Here is a 19,031-nt window from a genome sequence, read left to right as displayed (position 1 = left end):
AGTGAATATTTTTATCACCAGCAGTCAGCATCCTCTGTCTCTAGGTCCAATGTAGCTTTTTGGAGTCTTATCTGCCCCCACCCTGCACATTTGCGTCAGCAGAATAGCATGTTACGAATAGATATTATTGCACCATACAAAGGGCTTTATAAGTTATGTAACGTAGCACAATGGCAATGTAAACAACGCTAATGATGTTTGGACGCCTCTGAACTCAGCTGGTATTATGGGTCGACCCTCCCACGTGATGAAAGGCTCAAGAATGGAGTCGGAAGAGGCTATGAGAAATTGTAAAACTTACCAGAAGCGTCAGTTGACTCTAAACAGAGTCGACCATGTTTATTTGTAGGTAAATAACCGAACTATCAAAACCTTCTCGGATAATCGCTTTGGGATCCCACGCTGTGCACCGGACCGCAGCCAAGATCTAGTCGGCTACCTGGAGATACGATGGGAGAGAGAGTACCGCAGAGATGATGCGTTTTCTACTGGATTGCTTGCGGACGCCAAGGCAACGGGCACCGTGTAGTGAGAGGTTGGTACTGGGATAACGATAATGGATAAGGAAATGCTTAGTTGACGATAATCTCCTTTTCTACATTGACCTATCATCCATAATAGAGCGAGGTCATGTTTAAGGTTAACGGTTTACCCCCCTATGCAATTTCAACAATCCTGTTGTGAAGAGATGCTTTTTTTTAAATGAATGACCAGTATATCTTCTCATTGATCGTAGTAACAGCTACTTCATGAATGCAATACATTATAGTCATGGACATGCACCAACAATAAAATATAGCCTATTTTAGACAGACAGACAGCAATTGGTTAATTGGTTCATTTTCAACTGATTGTCATTAATACAATTCTAAAATGGAATTCTTGATCATCTCCTCAAAAATATAAATTTAAGCAAATCATTTCTCAAATGTACACCTATAGGCCTATATAGCAGATTGGGCTATTTCCTATTGAGTATAATAAATAGCCTTTTACATTTACCTGTACACTCATTCATTTTTCATTGCTATTTAAAATGATCATTTGTATACTGTGTGGTATTTATTGAAGAAAAAAACGGTGCAATACAACATTTACTGGTGCAAATGTTTATTAAAGTACTGTATTCTATAAAACTAGGTAGGTAAGAGTCTTCAGGTGAGGCCTCCCTTGACATATAGTGTTGCATTGACACTGCAGTCATATTGATATTACAGTCATTCTCAAACGAGGCTGTTTTAATTTAGAGCCCTCTGAGCCCTGAGATTTTCACTGGGCTTAGCCCCTTCCTCTAGCCCCTTCCTCTGCAGGTTGGAGCAAACAGTAATTTGCATAGAGAGACAACAGGGATAATACAATGTAGTACAGTACTGTGATATTAACTTAGCTTTTGTTAGATACATTAGGAATCATGGAAATGGTTCATGAACAAGTAATGCCTCTCATACTGTGGTTTGACAGCATGTTCTTGAGGATTGGCACATTACCATTATTTCTTCTGATTGTTAACCCTTCACGGTGCTGAATCAGGTATGAGGGGATGATGGATAGTGTTTTGAGAGGGGAGGTGAAGGGAGGAGAATGATAGTATGAGAGGAGGAAGATAGGGGAGGAGGAGGTAGTTCATTCTCCTGTCATGGACGGACAACCGTTTTATGGGCTACCCTGGAAATATGACTGCCCATCTCCTTTCCTGTCCTCTCCCTCTTCTTTCATCCCTTTCTTCCCCCCTCGCTCTCTGACTCATTCTCCATCTACATGCAACCCCTCTGCACAAGCTTAGTTGGTACATTCTCACTCTCTGTCTCCCCTTCTCCCCTCCCTCTTTTATTGCCTGGTGACCATACATACACACAACACACACACAGCCTGCCTCAGGTTCCATATGCACCGTCTGTTTGACTGACAGACTAATGAGAATGGATAGAGTGGGGATGGAGGCTGGGGAAGAGGGGAAGGGAGAAGGGGGAGGAGGAGGTGGAGATGAAGGTAAGGGGGGATGGTTAGGTGCAGCATCCGTTTCATCCCTCCTTAAACATTCCTGTCTTCTCTGCTGGTCCCCCAGGGACAAGGACTTTGTGGAACAGGACGAGTGTGTTGCTCGGAAGACTGGAGAAATCAGAGTAAGGCCCCACGTTTCCTATTACATTCCTACAGTGTGTGCGTGTGTGCGCGCGCGTGTGTGTGTGAGCGCGCGTCTGAGTGTGCACGTCTGTGTGCGCATCTGTGTGCGTTCTCATGTTTCACTGCTTACAGTAAGGTGTATGTGTAATGTGAGAGCCTGATCAGCATGTGCAGGGTTTCTAATGGCACCTTACATGAGCATACAGTACTGTACGGGGCAGGTCTCTTAGCTGAGAGGCTTCTGTGTTGTCATGTTGTTCTGTGTGTGAAGATTGAGGAAGGCGTGCACAGATTAAAGTACAGGTATTAGTAATCCTTTAGGGAATCGCTAGGCTTAAATAAGCAGATTCCCTTTGACATATCTCCAAATGCTTTTCTCTATCGCACCTTCCTTTTAGAGGAGGCGAGCTCTGCATTTACAGAGGACCATCTGGCCATGAGAACACAGATCGTGTCTACTGGTGTTCGTCAGCGTCATAGGAATGCCCATCCCAGCATCATAGGAAAGACTGTCATTATTTCAACTACAGTACACTGTGAACATTTTCCGTGCACCGCTACCTGTCGAGATGTCACTGTGTGAGATTCTATTTTTGTAACCCGGCAACAACCTGGGATGGAGCTCTGTATCCCCCGGCAACAGCATCTCTTTGACTACCGAGAGGTGGCCTCGACATGATCTCACCCAAAACTGATTTCCTGTCTCTCAGCTAGTGGTATTATTAAAAGATTATTGTTGCAAATGTCTATTCTACTGGGCTTGTATTCTAAAGGGAGTGCTGATCTAGGATCAGGTCTTTGGGAATACAGGTCCTGAGCCGCTGTGTTTTTCTGCTGTCAAATAGCTACAATGTCACAGTGCAGAATGAACTACTTCGTGCATAAATGGTAGTAGATGCATGATAGATGCATTGTAGCATTATGAAGATTACTCAAGTGAATTATTAAGTGCCCCTCCATCCAAGGTAGCAACTTGACGTTGGGAAAATGTCCGATTTGTTTAGCAAGATTGCAAGTTGGCCTAAAATTGTCCCTGTGTCAGCTTGCTATCTGGGATGATTCCCCAGAATATCACAACTTGATCCCCTAGTGACATTGAGCAGAAGGGCTGAAATCCTTTCCAGACAATAGCCAACTGTCAGGATGAGCTGTGCATATTGAGCCTGAGTGAAACAGCTCTCTCATGGTTTATGCAGGTCGGAGTCACTACAGCGAGATTTTATTTCTCTCCTTACTTTGCTTTACTTCGCTCACTATAATGCTCTTTAGACTTTCCAGCTAAAAACAGAATCCAGCAGTTGAAGGGTTGAAAGTGCCTGTGAATATGAAGTCATTTATCTGCGTTAGTACAGCACATTGTCTGTCATTCATAACACCTCTCGCACTAGTGTATCGACAAGCTCATTATCAGAATACCATGCGTGTAGAGCCCTGGATACTCGCTAGGAAAGTGCCTCAAGCATTGCTTGAACTTTGGCTCTTACACTACCCCCCCTCTCTCTCGCTCTCCCTCTCTCTCTCTCTCTCTCTTTCTCCCTCTCTCTCTCTCTCCCTCTCTATATATCTCTCTTTCTCTCTCTCTGTCCCTCTCTCTCTCTTTCTCCCTCTCTCTCTCGCTCGCTCTCCCTCTCTCTCTCTCTCTCTCTCTCTCTCTCTCTCTCTTTCTCCCTCTCTCCCCCCCCCCCCCCCCTCTCTCTCTCTCTCTTTCTCCCTCTCTCTCTCTCCCTCTCTATATATCTCTCTTTCTCTCTCTCTGTCCCCCTCTCTCCACTCCTTCCCCCTGCCCTTTCTATTTCTGCCCATCCCCCTCTTTCTTGGCAGTTTTCCCTCCAGTCAGTTAGATTTCGAATCATTCCTCTTTTTAGAATGGAGATCAGGTTGGATATTGCTGTGTAAAATTAATGGAAAAGCATCACTCCAAGTAAGCCTTATTTCTGCAGCGAAAGGGACTTTGAGTAGCTGTCTGTCTCTAGCCTCCATCTCCTCAGATTTTCAGTAACCACTGATCTCTCTCTCTCTCTCTCTCTCTCTCTCTCTCTCTCTCTCTCTCTCCCTTCCCTCCTCTCTCTGTCACTGCTGCCTCTACCCGATCTGCTCCTACTGTCACTCCATCTTTCCCACCCCTCTCCATCTGCCCCTTGTTTCTTTCTCTCTCACATTCTCTGCCCATTCCCTCTCTATCTGGTCCTGCTTTCTTTGAATCTGTCCACGTGTCCTTCCATTCTTTCCACCCCTCCATTCTCGCTCTGCTCCATCTGCCCCTGCTGTCCCTCCATCTCCCCCTCTCTTCATATCTCCACTCCTCCATCCATCCATCCCTCCCTCCACCTGCCTGTGTGTTCCCCCCCACCAGGACCTGCAGGATGCCGTGCAGCAGGAGGGCATTGAGCTGGAGGAGCAGCGGGGAGACCGCCGGGAGCTGGCGGAGACCCTGGAGAAGCTGGAGCAGCACAGGATGGAGCTGGAGGACCAGCTCAAACTGACCAGGCTGGAGTGCGTCCAAGAGAGCCAGCAGGTGAGACACACACAGAGATAACAGCTGCGTTGGCTGCTGTTAGGGGGGAATTCAGACTTAAGTTGCACACATGTAAATTGAATTGAATTCCCTTTTCATGCACTTTTCTCTCTACGCGTATTCTGACCTTGAACTTAAACATGCCAGCGAGTTATACGTTTGTGTGGCAGAGGTGTGTCAGTAATACCAACATACATGATAACTGTCACTTTAGAGTTAGTTGCCTTCAATTTGTAGCCTACATTTTACATCATCCCATTACATCATTAGTTTACCTTTCTTTCCTCTGTCACGCCCGTGTGGTTGTTCCTGAGGGTGAAGTTGTGCAATAATTTGGGACATGTAGCCTATTTGAATCCTTACGGAAGGCAGACCACACGTAGCAGTTTGCACGGTTCACGACGACTGGACTGTTGTCATCACAGTTCCATGATTAGCGAAGGTAGATTTATAGATAGGTATAGATTTATATATGTTCAACCCATATTCTACCCTTTTTTCACCTTCCAGTTTTTCATGGATTGAAAAACGGAATATGGCAACTTTCAGGATGAATCAAACCACTATCTTTTTGATTCACCAATATACACTACATATACAAAAGTATGTGGACACCCCTTCAAATTATCGGATTCGACTATTTCAGCTACACCCATTGCCGACAGGTGTATAAAATTTAGCACACAGCCATGCAATCTCAATAGACAAACATTGGCAGCAGAATGGTCTTACTGAAGAGCTCAGTGACTTTCAACATGGCACTGTCATAGGATTCCACCTTTCCAACAAGTCAGTTCGTCAAATTTCTGCCCTGCTAGAGCTGCCCCTGTCAACTGTAAGTGCTGTTATTGTGAAGTGGAAACGTCTAGGAGCAAACTCAGAACGGGACTGCCGAGTGCTGAAGCGTGTAGCGCGTAAACATCGCCTGTCCTCGGTTGCAACACTCCCTACAGAGTTCAGAACTGCCTCTGGAAGCAATGTCAGCACAATAACTGTTCGTCAGGAGCTTCATTAAATGGGTTTCCATGGCCGAGCATCTGTATACAAGCCTAAGATCGACATGCGCAATGCCAAGCGTCGGCTGAAATGCGTTCTCTGGAGTGATGAATCATGCTTCACCATCTGGCAGTCTGACGGACGAATCTAGGTTTGACGGATACCAGGAGAACGCTACCTTCCCAAACTGTAAAGTTTGGTGGAGGAGGAATAATGGTTTGGGCTAAGCCCCTTAGTTGCAGTGCAGGGAAATCTTAACGCTACAGCATACAATGACATTCTAGACAATTCTGTGCTTAAAACTTTGTGGCAACAGTTTGGGGAAGACCCTTTTCTATTTCAGCATGACAATGCACCCGTGCACAAAGCGAGGTCCATACAGAAATGGTTTGTTGAGATCGGTGTGGAAGAGCTTGACTGGCCTGCACAGAGCCCTGACCTCAACCTCATCGAACACCTTTGAGAAGAATTGGAACGCCGACTGCGAGCCAGGCCTAATCACCCAACATCAGTGCCCGACCTCACTAATGCTCTTGTGGCTGAATTAAAGCAAGTCCCCTCAGCAATGTTCCAACATCAAGTGGAAAGGCTTCCCAGAAGAGTGGAGGTTGTTATAGCAGCAAATTGGGGACCAACTCCATATTAATGTCCATGATTTTGGAATAAGATGTTCGACGAGTCATGTAGTGTATTTTTTGTGTAAAGGCTCTCCATCCCGGTTTTTGCATGATTCATAAAGACTTTCCTAACCTGAATAATCTAGATCAGAGTATTTTTCAATCTACCAGTTGGTGCTGAAAAGGAGACGAATATTCATATATTTAGATGGCTTTCTTTCATTGATCCCTAATATTCTGAACTCGTTCACTCGATTCTAGTGAGCCTGTCGAAAATTCCTATTAAAGGAACACAGTATTTAAAGGGATGGTTTAAGATTAACATACTGAAAACCCTATTGAATAAAACTCCACGAGAAAATCCTATGGCCAACAAGTGGGCGGGTTTTCAGCGGTTAAATAAATAAAAAATCAGTGCACGCAAGGGAGCCACACCTGTCTGAATCAGCCTCTTACTGAATAAAACATAACAAGTACTGTTTTTATGAGTGAATGGTAATTTGTATCAGTGAAAGTTTATTCCATATTTTTATCTGTGCTCTATTGGCGAGGACACTGAACAACAAAGACCTCTACCAACCATAGACAGATTTGGAGCTGGATTCAATGCATAGCATTGAAAAGCATCCAAAATTTCAAGATGGCGTAGCAGTTCAGACGTCCTGTCGTGTCCCGTGTATATATATATATATTTACATATTTTTTTTCTTCACTTATCTTTTTACATTTTTTTATTCTAAATACTCAACCTCAAAGCACTCTCCTGCAACCCGCCTCATCAATTTAAAAAAAAAAGAAAGTATTATTTACCTCATCTGAATTCCACGACAGAAGCTAGCCAGAGGTTAGCTATTTTCACAGGCTAACGTTGAAGTTCAGCTAGCTACGGTTAGCTGTCCTCAGCTATCCATTAGCTCGAAAAGCTATCGCCAGTTTTTGTACAGCGCGACTCAGACCAGAGCATATCGGACCTATTCTCTCTCCTTTCCTCGATTTCTACCGCAGGCTCTGGACATTTACACCTGGATCTTGCAGCTAACTAGCTGCTACCTGAGTGACTATTGGCAACGTCGGTCTCGGAATTAACACACACAATTACGGAGCTAGCTAGCTAGCCAGCTGAAGAATTCCGTCAGCCACTCGTGGGCTACTCCTGAGCTAGCCAGCTGAAGTGTCTCCTGGGCTACAACTCACCTATCCTGACCCGTTTTACTGCCGATGCGGAGCCCCATTGGGTCTTCACGACTGGATCACCGACGTTATCTGCCCGAGGGAGTTGTTCCAACTGGCCCCTCCGTCGCGACGTAACCTGATCGCCCATCTGCGGCCAGCTAATCGTTAGCTGTCTTTTCGGCTGTGATCTGAATAGGTCTGTCGGACACTTTTCTTGGGCCACTATAACTAACTATTTTGCCAACTTGGACAGGTCCCCCCTTCCACACGGAACCCCACTAACCCACAGACGGAAACGCACGAGGCGGCTAAAAACAGACCTCCCTCCCATCTTCCACCAGCTTGCTACCTATGGCCCAGCTAGCTGTCTGAATCTCACTGGACCCTCTGATCACTCGGCTAAGCATGCCTCTCCTTAATGTCAATATGCCTTGTCCATTGCTGTTCTGGTTAGTGTTTATTGGCTTATTTCACTGTAGAGCCTCTAGCCCTGCTCATTATACCTTATCCAACCTCTCAGTTCCTCCACCCACACATGCTATGACATCTTCTGGTTTCAATGATATTTCTAGAGACAATATCTCTCTCATAATCACTAAATGCCTAGGTTTACCTCCTCTGTACTCACATCCCACCATACCTTTGTCTGTACATTATACCTTGAAGCTATTTTATCGCCCCCAGATACCTGCTCCTTTTTCTCTCTATTCTGGACGTCACAGACGACCAATTCTTATAGCTTTTAGCCGTACCCTCATACTTATCCTTCTCTGCTCCGCTGGGGATGTAGAGGTGAATCCAGGCCCTTCAATGCCTGGCTCCACACCTACTCCCCAGGCGCTCTCTTTTGATGACTTCTGTAACCGTAATAGCCTTGGTTTCATGCATGTTAACATTAGAAGCCTCCTCCCTAAGTTTGTTTTATTCACTGCTTTAGCACACTCTGCCAACCCGGATGTCCTGGCTGTGTCTGAATCTTGGCTTAGGAAGTCCACCAAAAACTGTGAAATCTTCATCCCTAACTACAACGTTTTCAGACAAGATAGAACGACCAAAGGGGGCGGTGTTGCAATCTACTGCAGAGATAGCTTGCAGAGTTCTGTCCTGCTATCCAGGTCTGTACCCAAACAATTTGAACTTCTACTTTTAAAAATCCACCTCTCCAAAAACAAGTCTCTCACCGTTGCCGCCTGCTATAGACCCCCCTCGGCCCCTAGCTGTGCTCTGGACACCATATGTGAACTGATTGCCCCCCATCTATCTTCAGAGCTTGTGCTACTAGGCGACCTAAACTGGGACATGCTTAACACCCCAGCCATTCTGCAATCCAAGCTTGATGCCCTCAATCTCACACAAATTATTAATGAACCCACCAGGTACAACCCCAAAGCCGCAAACACTGGCACCCTCATAGATATCATCCTAACCAATGTGCCCTCTAATTACACCTCTGCTGTTTTCAACCAAGATCTCAGCGATCACTGCCTCATTGCCTGCACCCGTAATGGGTCAGCGGTCAAACGACCTCCACTCATCACTGTCAAACGCTCCCTGAAACATTTCAACGAGCAAGCCTTTCTAATCGACCTGGCCCTGGTATCCTGGAAGGATATTGACCTCATCCCGTCAGTAGAGGATGCCTGGTTATTTTTTAAAAATGCCTTCCTCTCCATCTTAAATAAGCATGCCCCTTTCAAGAAATTTAGAACCAGGAACAGATATAGCCCTTGGTTCTCCCCAGACCTGACTGCCCTTAACCAACACAAAAATATCCTGTGGCGTTCTGCATTAGCATCGAACTGCCCCCGCGATATGCAACTTTTTAGGGAAGTTAGAAACCAATACACACAGGCAGTTAGAAACGCCAAGGCTAGCTTTTTCAAACAGAAATTTGCTTCGTGCAACTCCAACTCTAAAAAGTTCTGGGACATTGTAAAGTCCATGGAGAATAAGAACACCTCCTCCCAACTGCCCACTGCACTGAGGATAGGAAACTCTGTCACCACCGATAAGCCCACTATAATTGAGAATTTCAATAAGCATTTTTCTACGGCTGGCCATGCTTTCCACCTAACTACCCCTACTGCATTCAACAGCACTGCACCCCCCACAGCTACTCGCCCAAGCCTCCCCCATTTCTCCTTCTCCCAAATCCATTCAGCTGATGTTCTGAAAGAGCTGCAAAATCTGGACCCCTACAAATCAGCTGGGCTTGACAATCTGGACCCTTTCTTTCTAAAATTATCTGCCGAAATTATTGCAACCCCTATTACTAGCCTGTTCAACCTCTCTTTCGTGTCGTCTGAGATTCCCATAGATTGGAAAGCAGCTGCTGTCATCCCCCTCTTCAAAGGAGGTGACACTCTTGACCCAAGTTGCTACAGACCTATATCCATCCTACCCTGCCTTTCTAAGGTCTTCGAAAGCCAAGTCAACAAACAGATTACCGACTATTTTGAATCCCACCGCACCCTCTCCGCTATGCAATCTGGTTTCAGAGCTGGTCATGGGTGCACCTCAGCCACGCTCAAGGTCCTAAACGACATCGTAACCGCCATCGATAAGAAACATTACTGTGCTGCCGTATTCATTGACCTGGCCAAAGCTTTTGACTCTGTTAATCACCACATCCTCATCGGCAGACTTAGTAGCCTTGGTTTCTCAAACGATTGCGTCGCCTGGTTCACCAACTACTTCTCTGACAGAGTTCAGTGTGTCAAATCGGAGGGCCTACTGTCTGGACCTCTGGCAGTCTCTATGGGGGTACCACAGGGTTCAATTCTTGGGCCAACTCTTTTCTCTGTATACATAAATGATGTCGCTCTTGCTGCTGGTGAATCTCTGATCCACCTCTACGCAGACGACACCATTCTGTATACTTCTGGCCCTTCTTTGGACACTGTGTTAACAACCCTCCAGACGAGCTTCAATGCCATTCAACTCTCCTTCCGTGGTCTCCAACTGCTCCTAAACACAAGTAAAACTAAATGTATGCTCTTCAACCGATCGCTGCCTGCACCTGCCCGCCCATCCAGCATCACTTCTCTGGACGGTTCTAACTTAGAATTTGTGGACAACTACAAATACCTAGGTGTCTGGTTAGACTGTAAACTCTCCTTCCAGACTCACATCAATCATCTCCAATCCAAAGTGAAATCTAGAATTGGCTTCCTATTTCGCAACAAAGCATCCTTCACTCATGCTGCCAAACATACCCTCGTAAAACTGACCATCCTACCAATCCTCGACTTCGGCGATGTCATTTACAAAATAGCCTCCAATACCCTACTCAACAAGCTGGATGCAGTCTATCACAGTGCCATCCGTTTTGTCACCAAAGCCCCATATACAACCCACCACTGCGACCTGTATGCTCTCGTTGGCTGGCCTTCACTTCATCATCGTCGCCAAACACATTGGCTCCAGGTCATCTACAAGACCCTGCTAGGTAAAGTCCCCCCTTATCTCCGCTCACTGGTCACCATAGCAGCACCCACCTGTAGCACGCGCTCCAGCAGGTATATCTCTCTGGTCACCCCTAAAGCCAACTCCTCCTTTGGTCGTCTCTCCTTCCAGTTCTCAGCTGCCAATGATTGGAACGAACTACAAAAATCTCTAAAACTGGAAACACTTATCTCCCTCACTAGCTTTAAGCACCAGCTGTCAGAGCAGCTCACAGATCTCTGCACCTGTACATAGCCCATCTTTAATTGAGCCCAAACTACTACCTTTTCCCCTACTGTATTTATTTATTTTATTTATTTTGCTCCTTTGCACCATATTATTTATATTTATATTTTAACTTTAACTTTCTTCAAACTACAAATCTACCATTCCAGTGTTTTTTTTTTCTTGCCATACTTTATTTACTTTGCCACCATGGCATTTTTTTGCTTTTACCTCCATTATCTCACATCATTTGCTCACATTGTATATAGTCTTATTTTTTTCTACTGCATCATTGATTGTATGTTGTTTTACTCCATGTGTAACTCTGTGTTTTTGTATGTTGTCGAACTGCTTTGCTTTATCTTGGCCAGGTCGCAATTGTAAATGAGAACTTGTTCTCAACTTGCCTACCTGGTTAAATAAAGGTGAAATAAAAAAATAAATAAAATAAAATAGCGCCGAAGATTAGCTTTGTAGCGCAGTTGAAATGGAAGCTTTCAATTGTTAGTGAACGCAATCTCGGGAAACGCGTAAACATTGCCTTTGAATTACAATCACATCACAAAGCTTATCTTCAGCACTACAGATTGAATCCAGTCCTTAGTTGGTTTGTGGTCAGTTCAAACCTATTCTCCAATCTTCAAATGAATAAAGATTATATTCATCCATGTTATTATTGCTACCCTTTCACGGCTCCCACGTTATCTCCCTCTGACTCTGCTGTCTCCTTCTCTCCTCCTCTGTCCCACTTCTTCCCTCCTTACAGATTCTTTCCCTGCAGGCGGAGGAGGTGGCCAGGGAGACAAAGGTGGAGGAGTATGAGCGGGAGCTGGCCCGGGCCAGGAGGAAACTCAAACAGCTGAAAATGGAGGTCAGACGGGCCCAGGGGAAGGTGGAGGAGGCGGGCGAACGCACCATCCCTCTGGAGGAGTCCATCAGCCAATCATACGAGGAGATTTTACAGGTGGATGTGTCTTTAGCTGAAGACCCATCCCTTCCAAATATATCCCACTCTGGTTATGAACTCATTGTCCTTCCAAAAAAGACCTGCTTTGGAAGGATTGGATTGATGACAGCATTACAATAGGCTAGTCTTTCATGAGTTCATTGATCCAGTCCTGCAGTCATCAAAAGGGTCAGTGGTCACAAAAGACAGCGAACAAGCCCTGGGCTATGGTCACAAGGGAGAGTATTCGAGCTTGTAAAGCCCATTAAGAGAATCGGATCATGGCCTCTGATATTTCCTGCCACTGTGTCTCCTGCTATTCTCCTCATGTGGCAACTGGAACCCTTGAAGTAAGATAGCCTCTAGGGCTTCCTAGAATGCCAGGATGCAGAGCGAATATAAGAATATGGTATCAGGCTACAGTATATGTGGGTGTGACCGACTGAGGTTGAAACCCAAGTCTCCTCTGTGTTAGCCCGCTGAGCTAAAGCTTCAGGTCTGAGGCGAAGGTACTCCAAACCACCTCTGTTACATGAGAATACTAATATAAAGTGGTTCAGTCAGACCGGCAGGGGGTGGGGATTCATTGTTATTTCAGTCCCCTGCTGACAGGTGATTCATGTGTAGCCTTCATCATGCCCCCCAGTGTATTGATCTGTGTTGTCACAGGACTGGAGAGTGAAGAGGCTGGTCGCATCGATCCGTTGTATGTGTTATTGATCCTCCATGTTGATTTTTGTTCCTTTTAATCATTCTGTCTCATGAGAAAAAGCCTTCAAGCTGTAGTAGACCGATATTTAATATCAGCTGGGTTTCTTTTGTTTGCTGATGATGTACCAGACATAATCTTTAAGTAGATAACAGTCATTGATTCAGGGAGAGTTCAAAAGGTCTATTTTATTGGATAAAGACAAGCACAAGGTCTTTGAATAGCCATGTGCCTAGCACTCAAGCCCAACCACTTACTTACTTGGTCTTTACCGTGCCAAGTGGAGCATAAGGCCTGCCCCCATCTCTTACTGTTCTAGGCAAAGCTAACACATGCATAGACTTTTCTAAGATGTATAATACCAGTCAAAGTTTGGACACACCTACTCATTCAAGGGTTTTTCTTTATTTTTACTATTTTCTACATTGTAGAATGATAGTGAAGACATGCAATATGCAATAACACATATGGTTGGTTGGAACCAAAGGACAGATTTCCACCGGTCTAATCCATTGCTCATGTTTCTTGGCCCAAGCAAGTCTTCTTATTGGTGTCCTTTAGTAGTGGTTTCTTTGCATTAATTTGACCATGAAGGCCTGATTCACGCAGTCTCTTCTGAACACTTGATGTTGATGTTACTTGAACTCTGTGAAGCATTTATTTGGGCTCCTCTTCGAGTTAGAGGTAACTCTGGGTCTTCCTTTCCTGTGGCGGTCCTCATGAAAGCCAGTTTCATCATAGCGCTTGACGGTTTTTGCGACTGCACTTGAAGAAACGATTAACGTTCTTGAAATTTTCCAGATAGACTGACTTTCATGTCTTAAAGTAATGATGGACTGTTCTTTCTCTTTGCTTATTTGAGCTGTTCTTGCCATAATATGGACTTGATCTTTTACCAAATAGGGCTATCTTTTGTATACCCCCCTACCTTGTCACAACACAACTGATTGGCTCAAATGCATTAAGAAGGAAAGAAATTCCACAAATTAACTTTTAACAAGGCATTGAAATGCATTCCAGGTGACTACCTCATGAAACTGGTTGAGAGAATGCCAAGAGTGTGCAAAGCTGTCATCAAGGCAAAGTGCGGCTACTTTGAGGAATCTCTAATATACTTTTTTGGTTACTACATGATTCCATATGTGTTATTTCATAGTTTTGATGTCTTCACTATTATTCTACAATGTAGGAAATAGTAAAAATTAAAAAAAAACCTTGAATGAATAGGTGTGTCCAAACTTTTGACTGGTAATCTATATATATGACAAATAATTGCTTTCGTTGATGACTGCTGTGGACTAGGAGGAGCAGACGCTCAGTATACTGAGTGGGGAGCGGACGGGAGATGCAACACTGCCAGACCACCAGTGGGTGGAGCCAATCGACACATCCCCCAGCAGCCTCAGGACAGAGGACGGCACTCTTGACGTCCCCGCTGTACCAGCCAGGTCATGGGGCAGGAGCCAATCACTGCCTGTCTACGCTGAAATCCTGGTATGTTTCATACAAAAGTGTTTAAATCCCACATGATGTCCATCAAACCCATAAAACTTGGGATAGCTTGAATTACGGGTCCTATGGGCTTTGAAATGAGTTGCCAATTCTCTCTTTTCACAGGCAAACCTTGGGTGTGAGGCTCGCGCTAAGAACGGATTGGCTGATACACAAGAAGAGGAAGAGGAGACAACTACACCAAGCACACCAAAGGTATGGCTACCGCATTACCTCAGTGTAATGTACTATAAACCAAAAATCATTTGAAGAGACTGGATGTGGGAGGAAAACTCCCTTAAACTGTGAGAAATGTTTAACCTATACCTCTCTAGCAGAAGGATAAGGGAGAAAAGGAAGAGAAAATGGAGGACGAAGAAAAGATTTCCCAAACACGATCCACCAGTAGCATAGCCGTCGAAGAGCTCGACTTCTACCACCCTGACCCCTTCATTCACTGTGAATCTGAACGTGAGCATCTGTTCCATATGATTTGATGATGATGATGATGATAATGGTGGTGTCGTGTCTTTGGGTACCATTAAACTGAAGATAGGTTTATCAATTAACTCCCTGTAATTATTATCACGCGATTAAACTGATTAATCGTTTAATTGTAATTAACTAGGAGATCGGGGCACCAAGAAAAATATTCAGATTACAAAGTTATAATTTTCCTAATATAACTTAACCTATATTATAATATAGGCCGATTATCTTCTGGTTTCAATGGTGTATTTTACCTCTAGTCCAGTCTCATTCCAAACGTCGGAAATTGTTGTATCTGCACGAACCCAGTCTTTACTAAAATCATCCATACATCAATTGTCTTAAAATCATTTATTTACTACACTAAGTAATTAACAGAAAACATACAAACCGTAATTATCATCACAAAGGATTGGTATAGTAATGTGCCCTAATGGCTAACAAGCATGGCTGGTCTGTTAGACAATGGGTCATAAACGGTCAGCTGAGAAGTTACACAGAGTTCATTAATATTAACAATTGACAATTGAAGGCTCACTCATTCGGGAACAATTGCAATCAATATATATTTACGCTCATGTGTCGTCGGGATTCTTGTTGGAGAGTTCTGTTCTGATGGAGAGTTTTGTCCGCGTTCTCTCTCTCTCTCGGTTAGAATGGATCTTTCAGAGCGACATTCATTAATGTCGTCATAGAATGGATGTTTCGTTGGTCTTCGCGTTCGATGATATAATTTACTTAGCTGCAGACTAATAATTAATATCAAAGACTTGTTCTTATTCTGTCGATATCGATAGTCTAAAAGTTAACCACGTGGTATAGTTCACTTTCAGTAGAGTACTTGGATGGTCAAACCTATGGGCCAACTCGCAATGGAGTGCAGGCCTGGTCTAAAGAAATGTAAATCAGGGGGTGTTTTATAGTGCCTGTCAAATGACGCCTGGTCCTGTATGTGTCCCTGGGGGCGTGCCTATGACTGAGTTAGACTTGGTTACAGAAATACAATTCTATCACATTAACATCAGTACATAGCATCTCAATGTATTACAAATAGCTTTATCCTTATTAATACATTTTATACAACCATGTGGATTCAAGTCTCATCGCTGAGGCTATCATATAAACAGTTTTATGGTAATATGGCTATATTGTCTCTTCTGAGTATCACAAAATTGTACCAAGCGGACCAGTTCGTAGCTGGAGTCTTCACCAATCTTCCATATCTTCTCCAGAACACACATGTTGCTCGGTTCTCCAATTCTATGAGTTGGAAGAATTTCCTTTGTCTCTCTATGAAACATGTGGTAGTAGATTCTCCTCTTGGAATTTTTACAACCCTGGGTTGGGGGGAAGGTAGGTTGGGTGATGGTACAAAGGGGAGGGGTCAACTGATAGCCCTGTACCCAAAGAGGCCAACGTCATGACAGTGGTGACGATGATGGGGATGATGATTCTTTTCTTTTTGCAGATTACCTTTTCAAAGATGATGACCTCTTTGCCAAAATGGATAAATCTGGTGAGTGAAGTTCATATCTAAAACTTTGACAGTCTGATTGATTATAATTATACGCTATAGCATTATCCAGGCCTCTAATTCTGTTTGCGACTGATCCTTTATCGTAGATGATGACCCGTTCAAAGGCACGGACCCCTTCGCTGCAGACATCCTCTTTCCAGAGGGGTCAGAGGAGCCCTATCCCTCCACTGATCCAGACACCCGCCTGGAACCTGGATCTAACAACGAGACAGACAACAGCCTTTCCTGCGCTGAGAACAAAGCCTCCACCGGCACTCAGTGCTTCGAGTCCGAGTTCCCCGACGAGGACGAATCCAGCGACATAGAAATCAGTTACAGCAGGGAGGATCTGGACACTGTTCACACGGACGCTATTGAACTCTCCTTCGTTGATCCCCAAACCTTGATCATGACCGAACGCTTGGGTTTCAAGCCCATCTATGCAGCTCAAACTTCTTCCTTGGAAACTGAATTAGATGACCCAGATGAACCCGGCGTAGCTTCTGGGCGCGAACCCTTCAGTCAAGCATCCAGGGCCAACACCTGGGCTGCTGGACCCAACTTCTCCACCGAATCCGACCCCAATGGATACGAGTTTGACATCAACGCAGTATCCCCTCCTTCCGACATAGAAGAGATTGACATCACTCTTGGATCTATACCAGTTGACTTTGACCTGGTGCCACCTGGGTACGACTCCGTGGAACCCAGCTACCCTGTTGGGATTCAGGCTTGTGACTCAGAACCTGCCGGAACAGGTGGATGCGACTTTCCTGAACCCAGCCCTCCTGTACCAACCCGCCCGGTCCGTCCACCTAGACGCCTCAAAGGGGGAGCGTCGGCTGACCTTGTAGAAGAGCCAGACACTCCCAAAGCTGAAGGCTGTGATCCAGGTTCTTCCAACCGCTCTGCTGATTCAGAGCTGGACAGTGCTATCGGGATGGACCCTCTTACCAGCTCAGCTGAACACAACAGTAAATTCAGCTTTGGCAACAACAGTTTTGAGCTGAACTACGAGCCCAACTACGAGCCCAGTAGTCAAACTTCGTACAACTATGGATTTAAACTCAGCCCCGAACACCACAGCGAAGAGATCCTAGATCCTTTTGACACTGAACTCAGCGATGAAGAAGCTGACAACCAAGCCTCATTTGATCCTTACGAATTTGAGCCTACTGCTCAATCTGAGAACCAAGACGTGTTCGACCCTTACGAGTTTGGACATTCATCTCATGCCACCGACCGAGACACATTTGACCCCTATGGTTTCAAACTCTTAAGTTTTGAGACTGACAACCAAGCTATCGTCGACTTACACAGCGGCGATGATACAAACCTTGAAGACAACAATAACACAAACAAAAGGGACTCCTTTAGCTTCGATTTCAGTAACGCAGTTTCAATGGACCCCTATAGTTCAGAACCCAGTAATACTGCAACAATGGATCTCCTTGGTCTGGAACTCAGCAGAGCCAACAGTGTTGCTGAGTCAGACTGTAACAATCCTACAGCGTCTGACCCATTAGGAACAGTACCAACTATGGCAGCTGGAAGCAACCTACTGGACCTGGACCTTGTGTTTGGAAGCAGTAGTTATAGTGATAACCCTGAAGTCGCCACTGACCTCTACCCCTGTGAGCCTAGACCGGGAAACACCGCTGGTCCAGACAACTTTCAATTCAGAGTGAGAGACACCGCCCACTCCGAGTCTGTAGACACCGTTTCTGACTGGACGACTGTTAAGGTCAGTGGCTCTTCTGTTGTTTGTCACTCTGTGGACATGTGTGTTCTGGATGTGTATGTTTAATGTATAGTTGTGTGTGTGTGGTGTACTGTAAGAGGGTGTGTGTACCTGTGGGTTTGTGTGCAAGCATGGGTATGTGTGTGTGTGTTAGTGTGTGCATCTGTGAATATTTTACTGTTTATGATCCAGTGACAGTAACTTTATCATTTGTATTCTTGCCTCACAGACCAACTCCAGGGAATCCTTGTCCTTTGGCCCAGTCAACCCCCGCACACACAGCCTGGACAAATGAACCATTCCCTAGAAGGAAGTCACCAGCGTGGCCATGACTCTGCAGTACAGTACAACAATGGGGAAGTAGATGGAAGGATATGAAGCGAAGGCAGGAATGAGAGTCTCTTTTCTCCAAGCTGGCATGATTCACCTTGACCCCTAGTCAAGGGTTGCAACATTGCATTGATTTGAATGTGATTGATATGTTCATTGAAAATCATAATTTGATGATTCTAATTTGAGTTATTAATTGCTGATGGTTGCTTTGCAGTTACACGGCCTTGGTTTGTTCTACACCCTGTTAAAGTTGCAATACAGTATTGAATCTGGGTCCAGATGCAGTAGGTTCTCGGAGGTGAGAACATACAATTCCACATCCCTAAGACCTCGAGTTTGAATTGCATGAAAACAAAAGGATTTATTATCCTGTTTATCTTGAAACTCTTCAACCATCCATCCTTTATCCGATATACAGTATATGAGGTGCCAAGGGATAGGGAAAAGGACGGAGTGAATAGTTTGGAGTTGAGCTGTCTGCAGATACAACTGATTACTTTCGAGGGAGGTGAGAAAACCAGGTTGGTAGAATGCAGGGTCTGAGCAGTTTTTTGTTAAATTATATTAGTCAACTGATAATTAATAAGTAAAGCCAACTGTGGCCAATACAAATTGTTTAACACCCCTTGGACCTTCCACCAGCGGATTTGCCCTCTCCTGGTTGACTATATTATATTCTAACTACCAATGTGACATGGCGCGAGCCAAACCT

General features: G+C 44.7%; 1 protein-coding gene across 5 annotated transcripts; it reads left to right on the top strand.

Annotated features, from left to right (window-relative positions):
• The first annotated feature begins 97 nt into the window (after nucleotides 1-97).
• LOC115156813 (dentin sialophosphoprotein) lies at nucleotides 98-18,597 on the top strand. 5 transcript variants are annotated; one of them, XM_029704517.1, is made up of 10 exons: nucleotides 98-535; nucleotides 2,066-2,123; nucleotides 4,478-4,639; nucleotides 11,861-12,058; nucleotides 14,052-14,243; nucleotides 14,367-14,456; nucleotides 14,579-14,711; nucleotides 16,198-16,245; nucleotides 16,353-17,989; nucleotides 18,216-18,597. In XM_029704517.1, exons 1-10 carry the CDS (start codon nucleotides 474-476, stop codon nucleotides 18,279-18,281), a joined length of 2,646 nt encoding a protein of 881 aa, XP_029560377.1. In that variant the 5' UTR covers nucleotides 98-473; the 3' UTR covers nucleotides 18,282-18,597. The 5 variants fall into 5 exon arrangements, with proteins under 5 accessions (XP_029560377.1, XP_029560376.1, XP_029560378.1 ...); XM_029704516.1 differs by having other exon boundaries at nucleotides 14,576-14,711; XM_029704518.1 differs by lacking the exons at nucleotides 98-535; nucleotides 2,066-2,123; nucleotides 4,478-4,639 and adding an exon at nucleotides 7,817-7,874 and having other exon boundaries at nucleotides 14,576-14,711.
• The last annotated feature ends 434 nt before the right edge of the window (nucleotides 18,598-19,031 follow it).

Source organism: Salmo trutta, chromosome 21 (genome assembly GCF_901001165.1).
Source record: "Salmo trutta chromosome 21, fSalTru1.1, whole genome shotgun sequence".
NCBI classification, from domain to species: Eukaryota; Metazoa; Chordata; class Actinopteri; order Salmoniformes; family Salmonidae; genus Salmo; species Salmo trutta.
The sequence above is the reverse complement of the archived record's forward strand: the minus strand, read 5'-3'. Positions and strand labels throughout refer to the sequence as shown.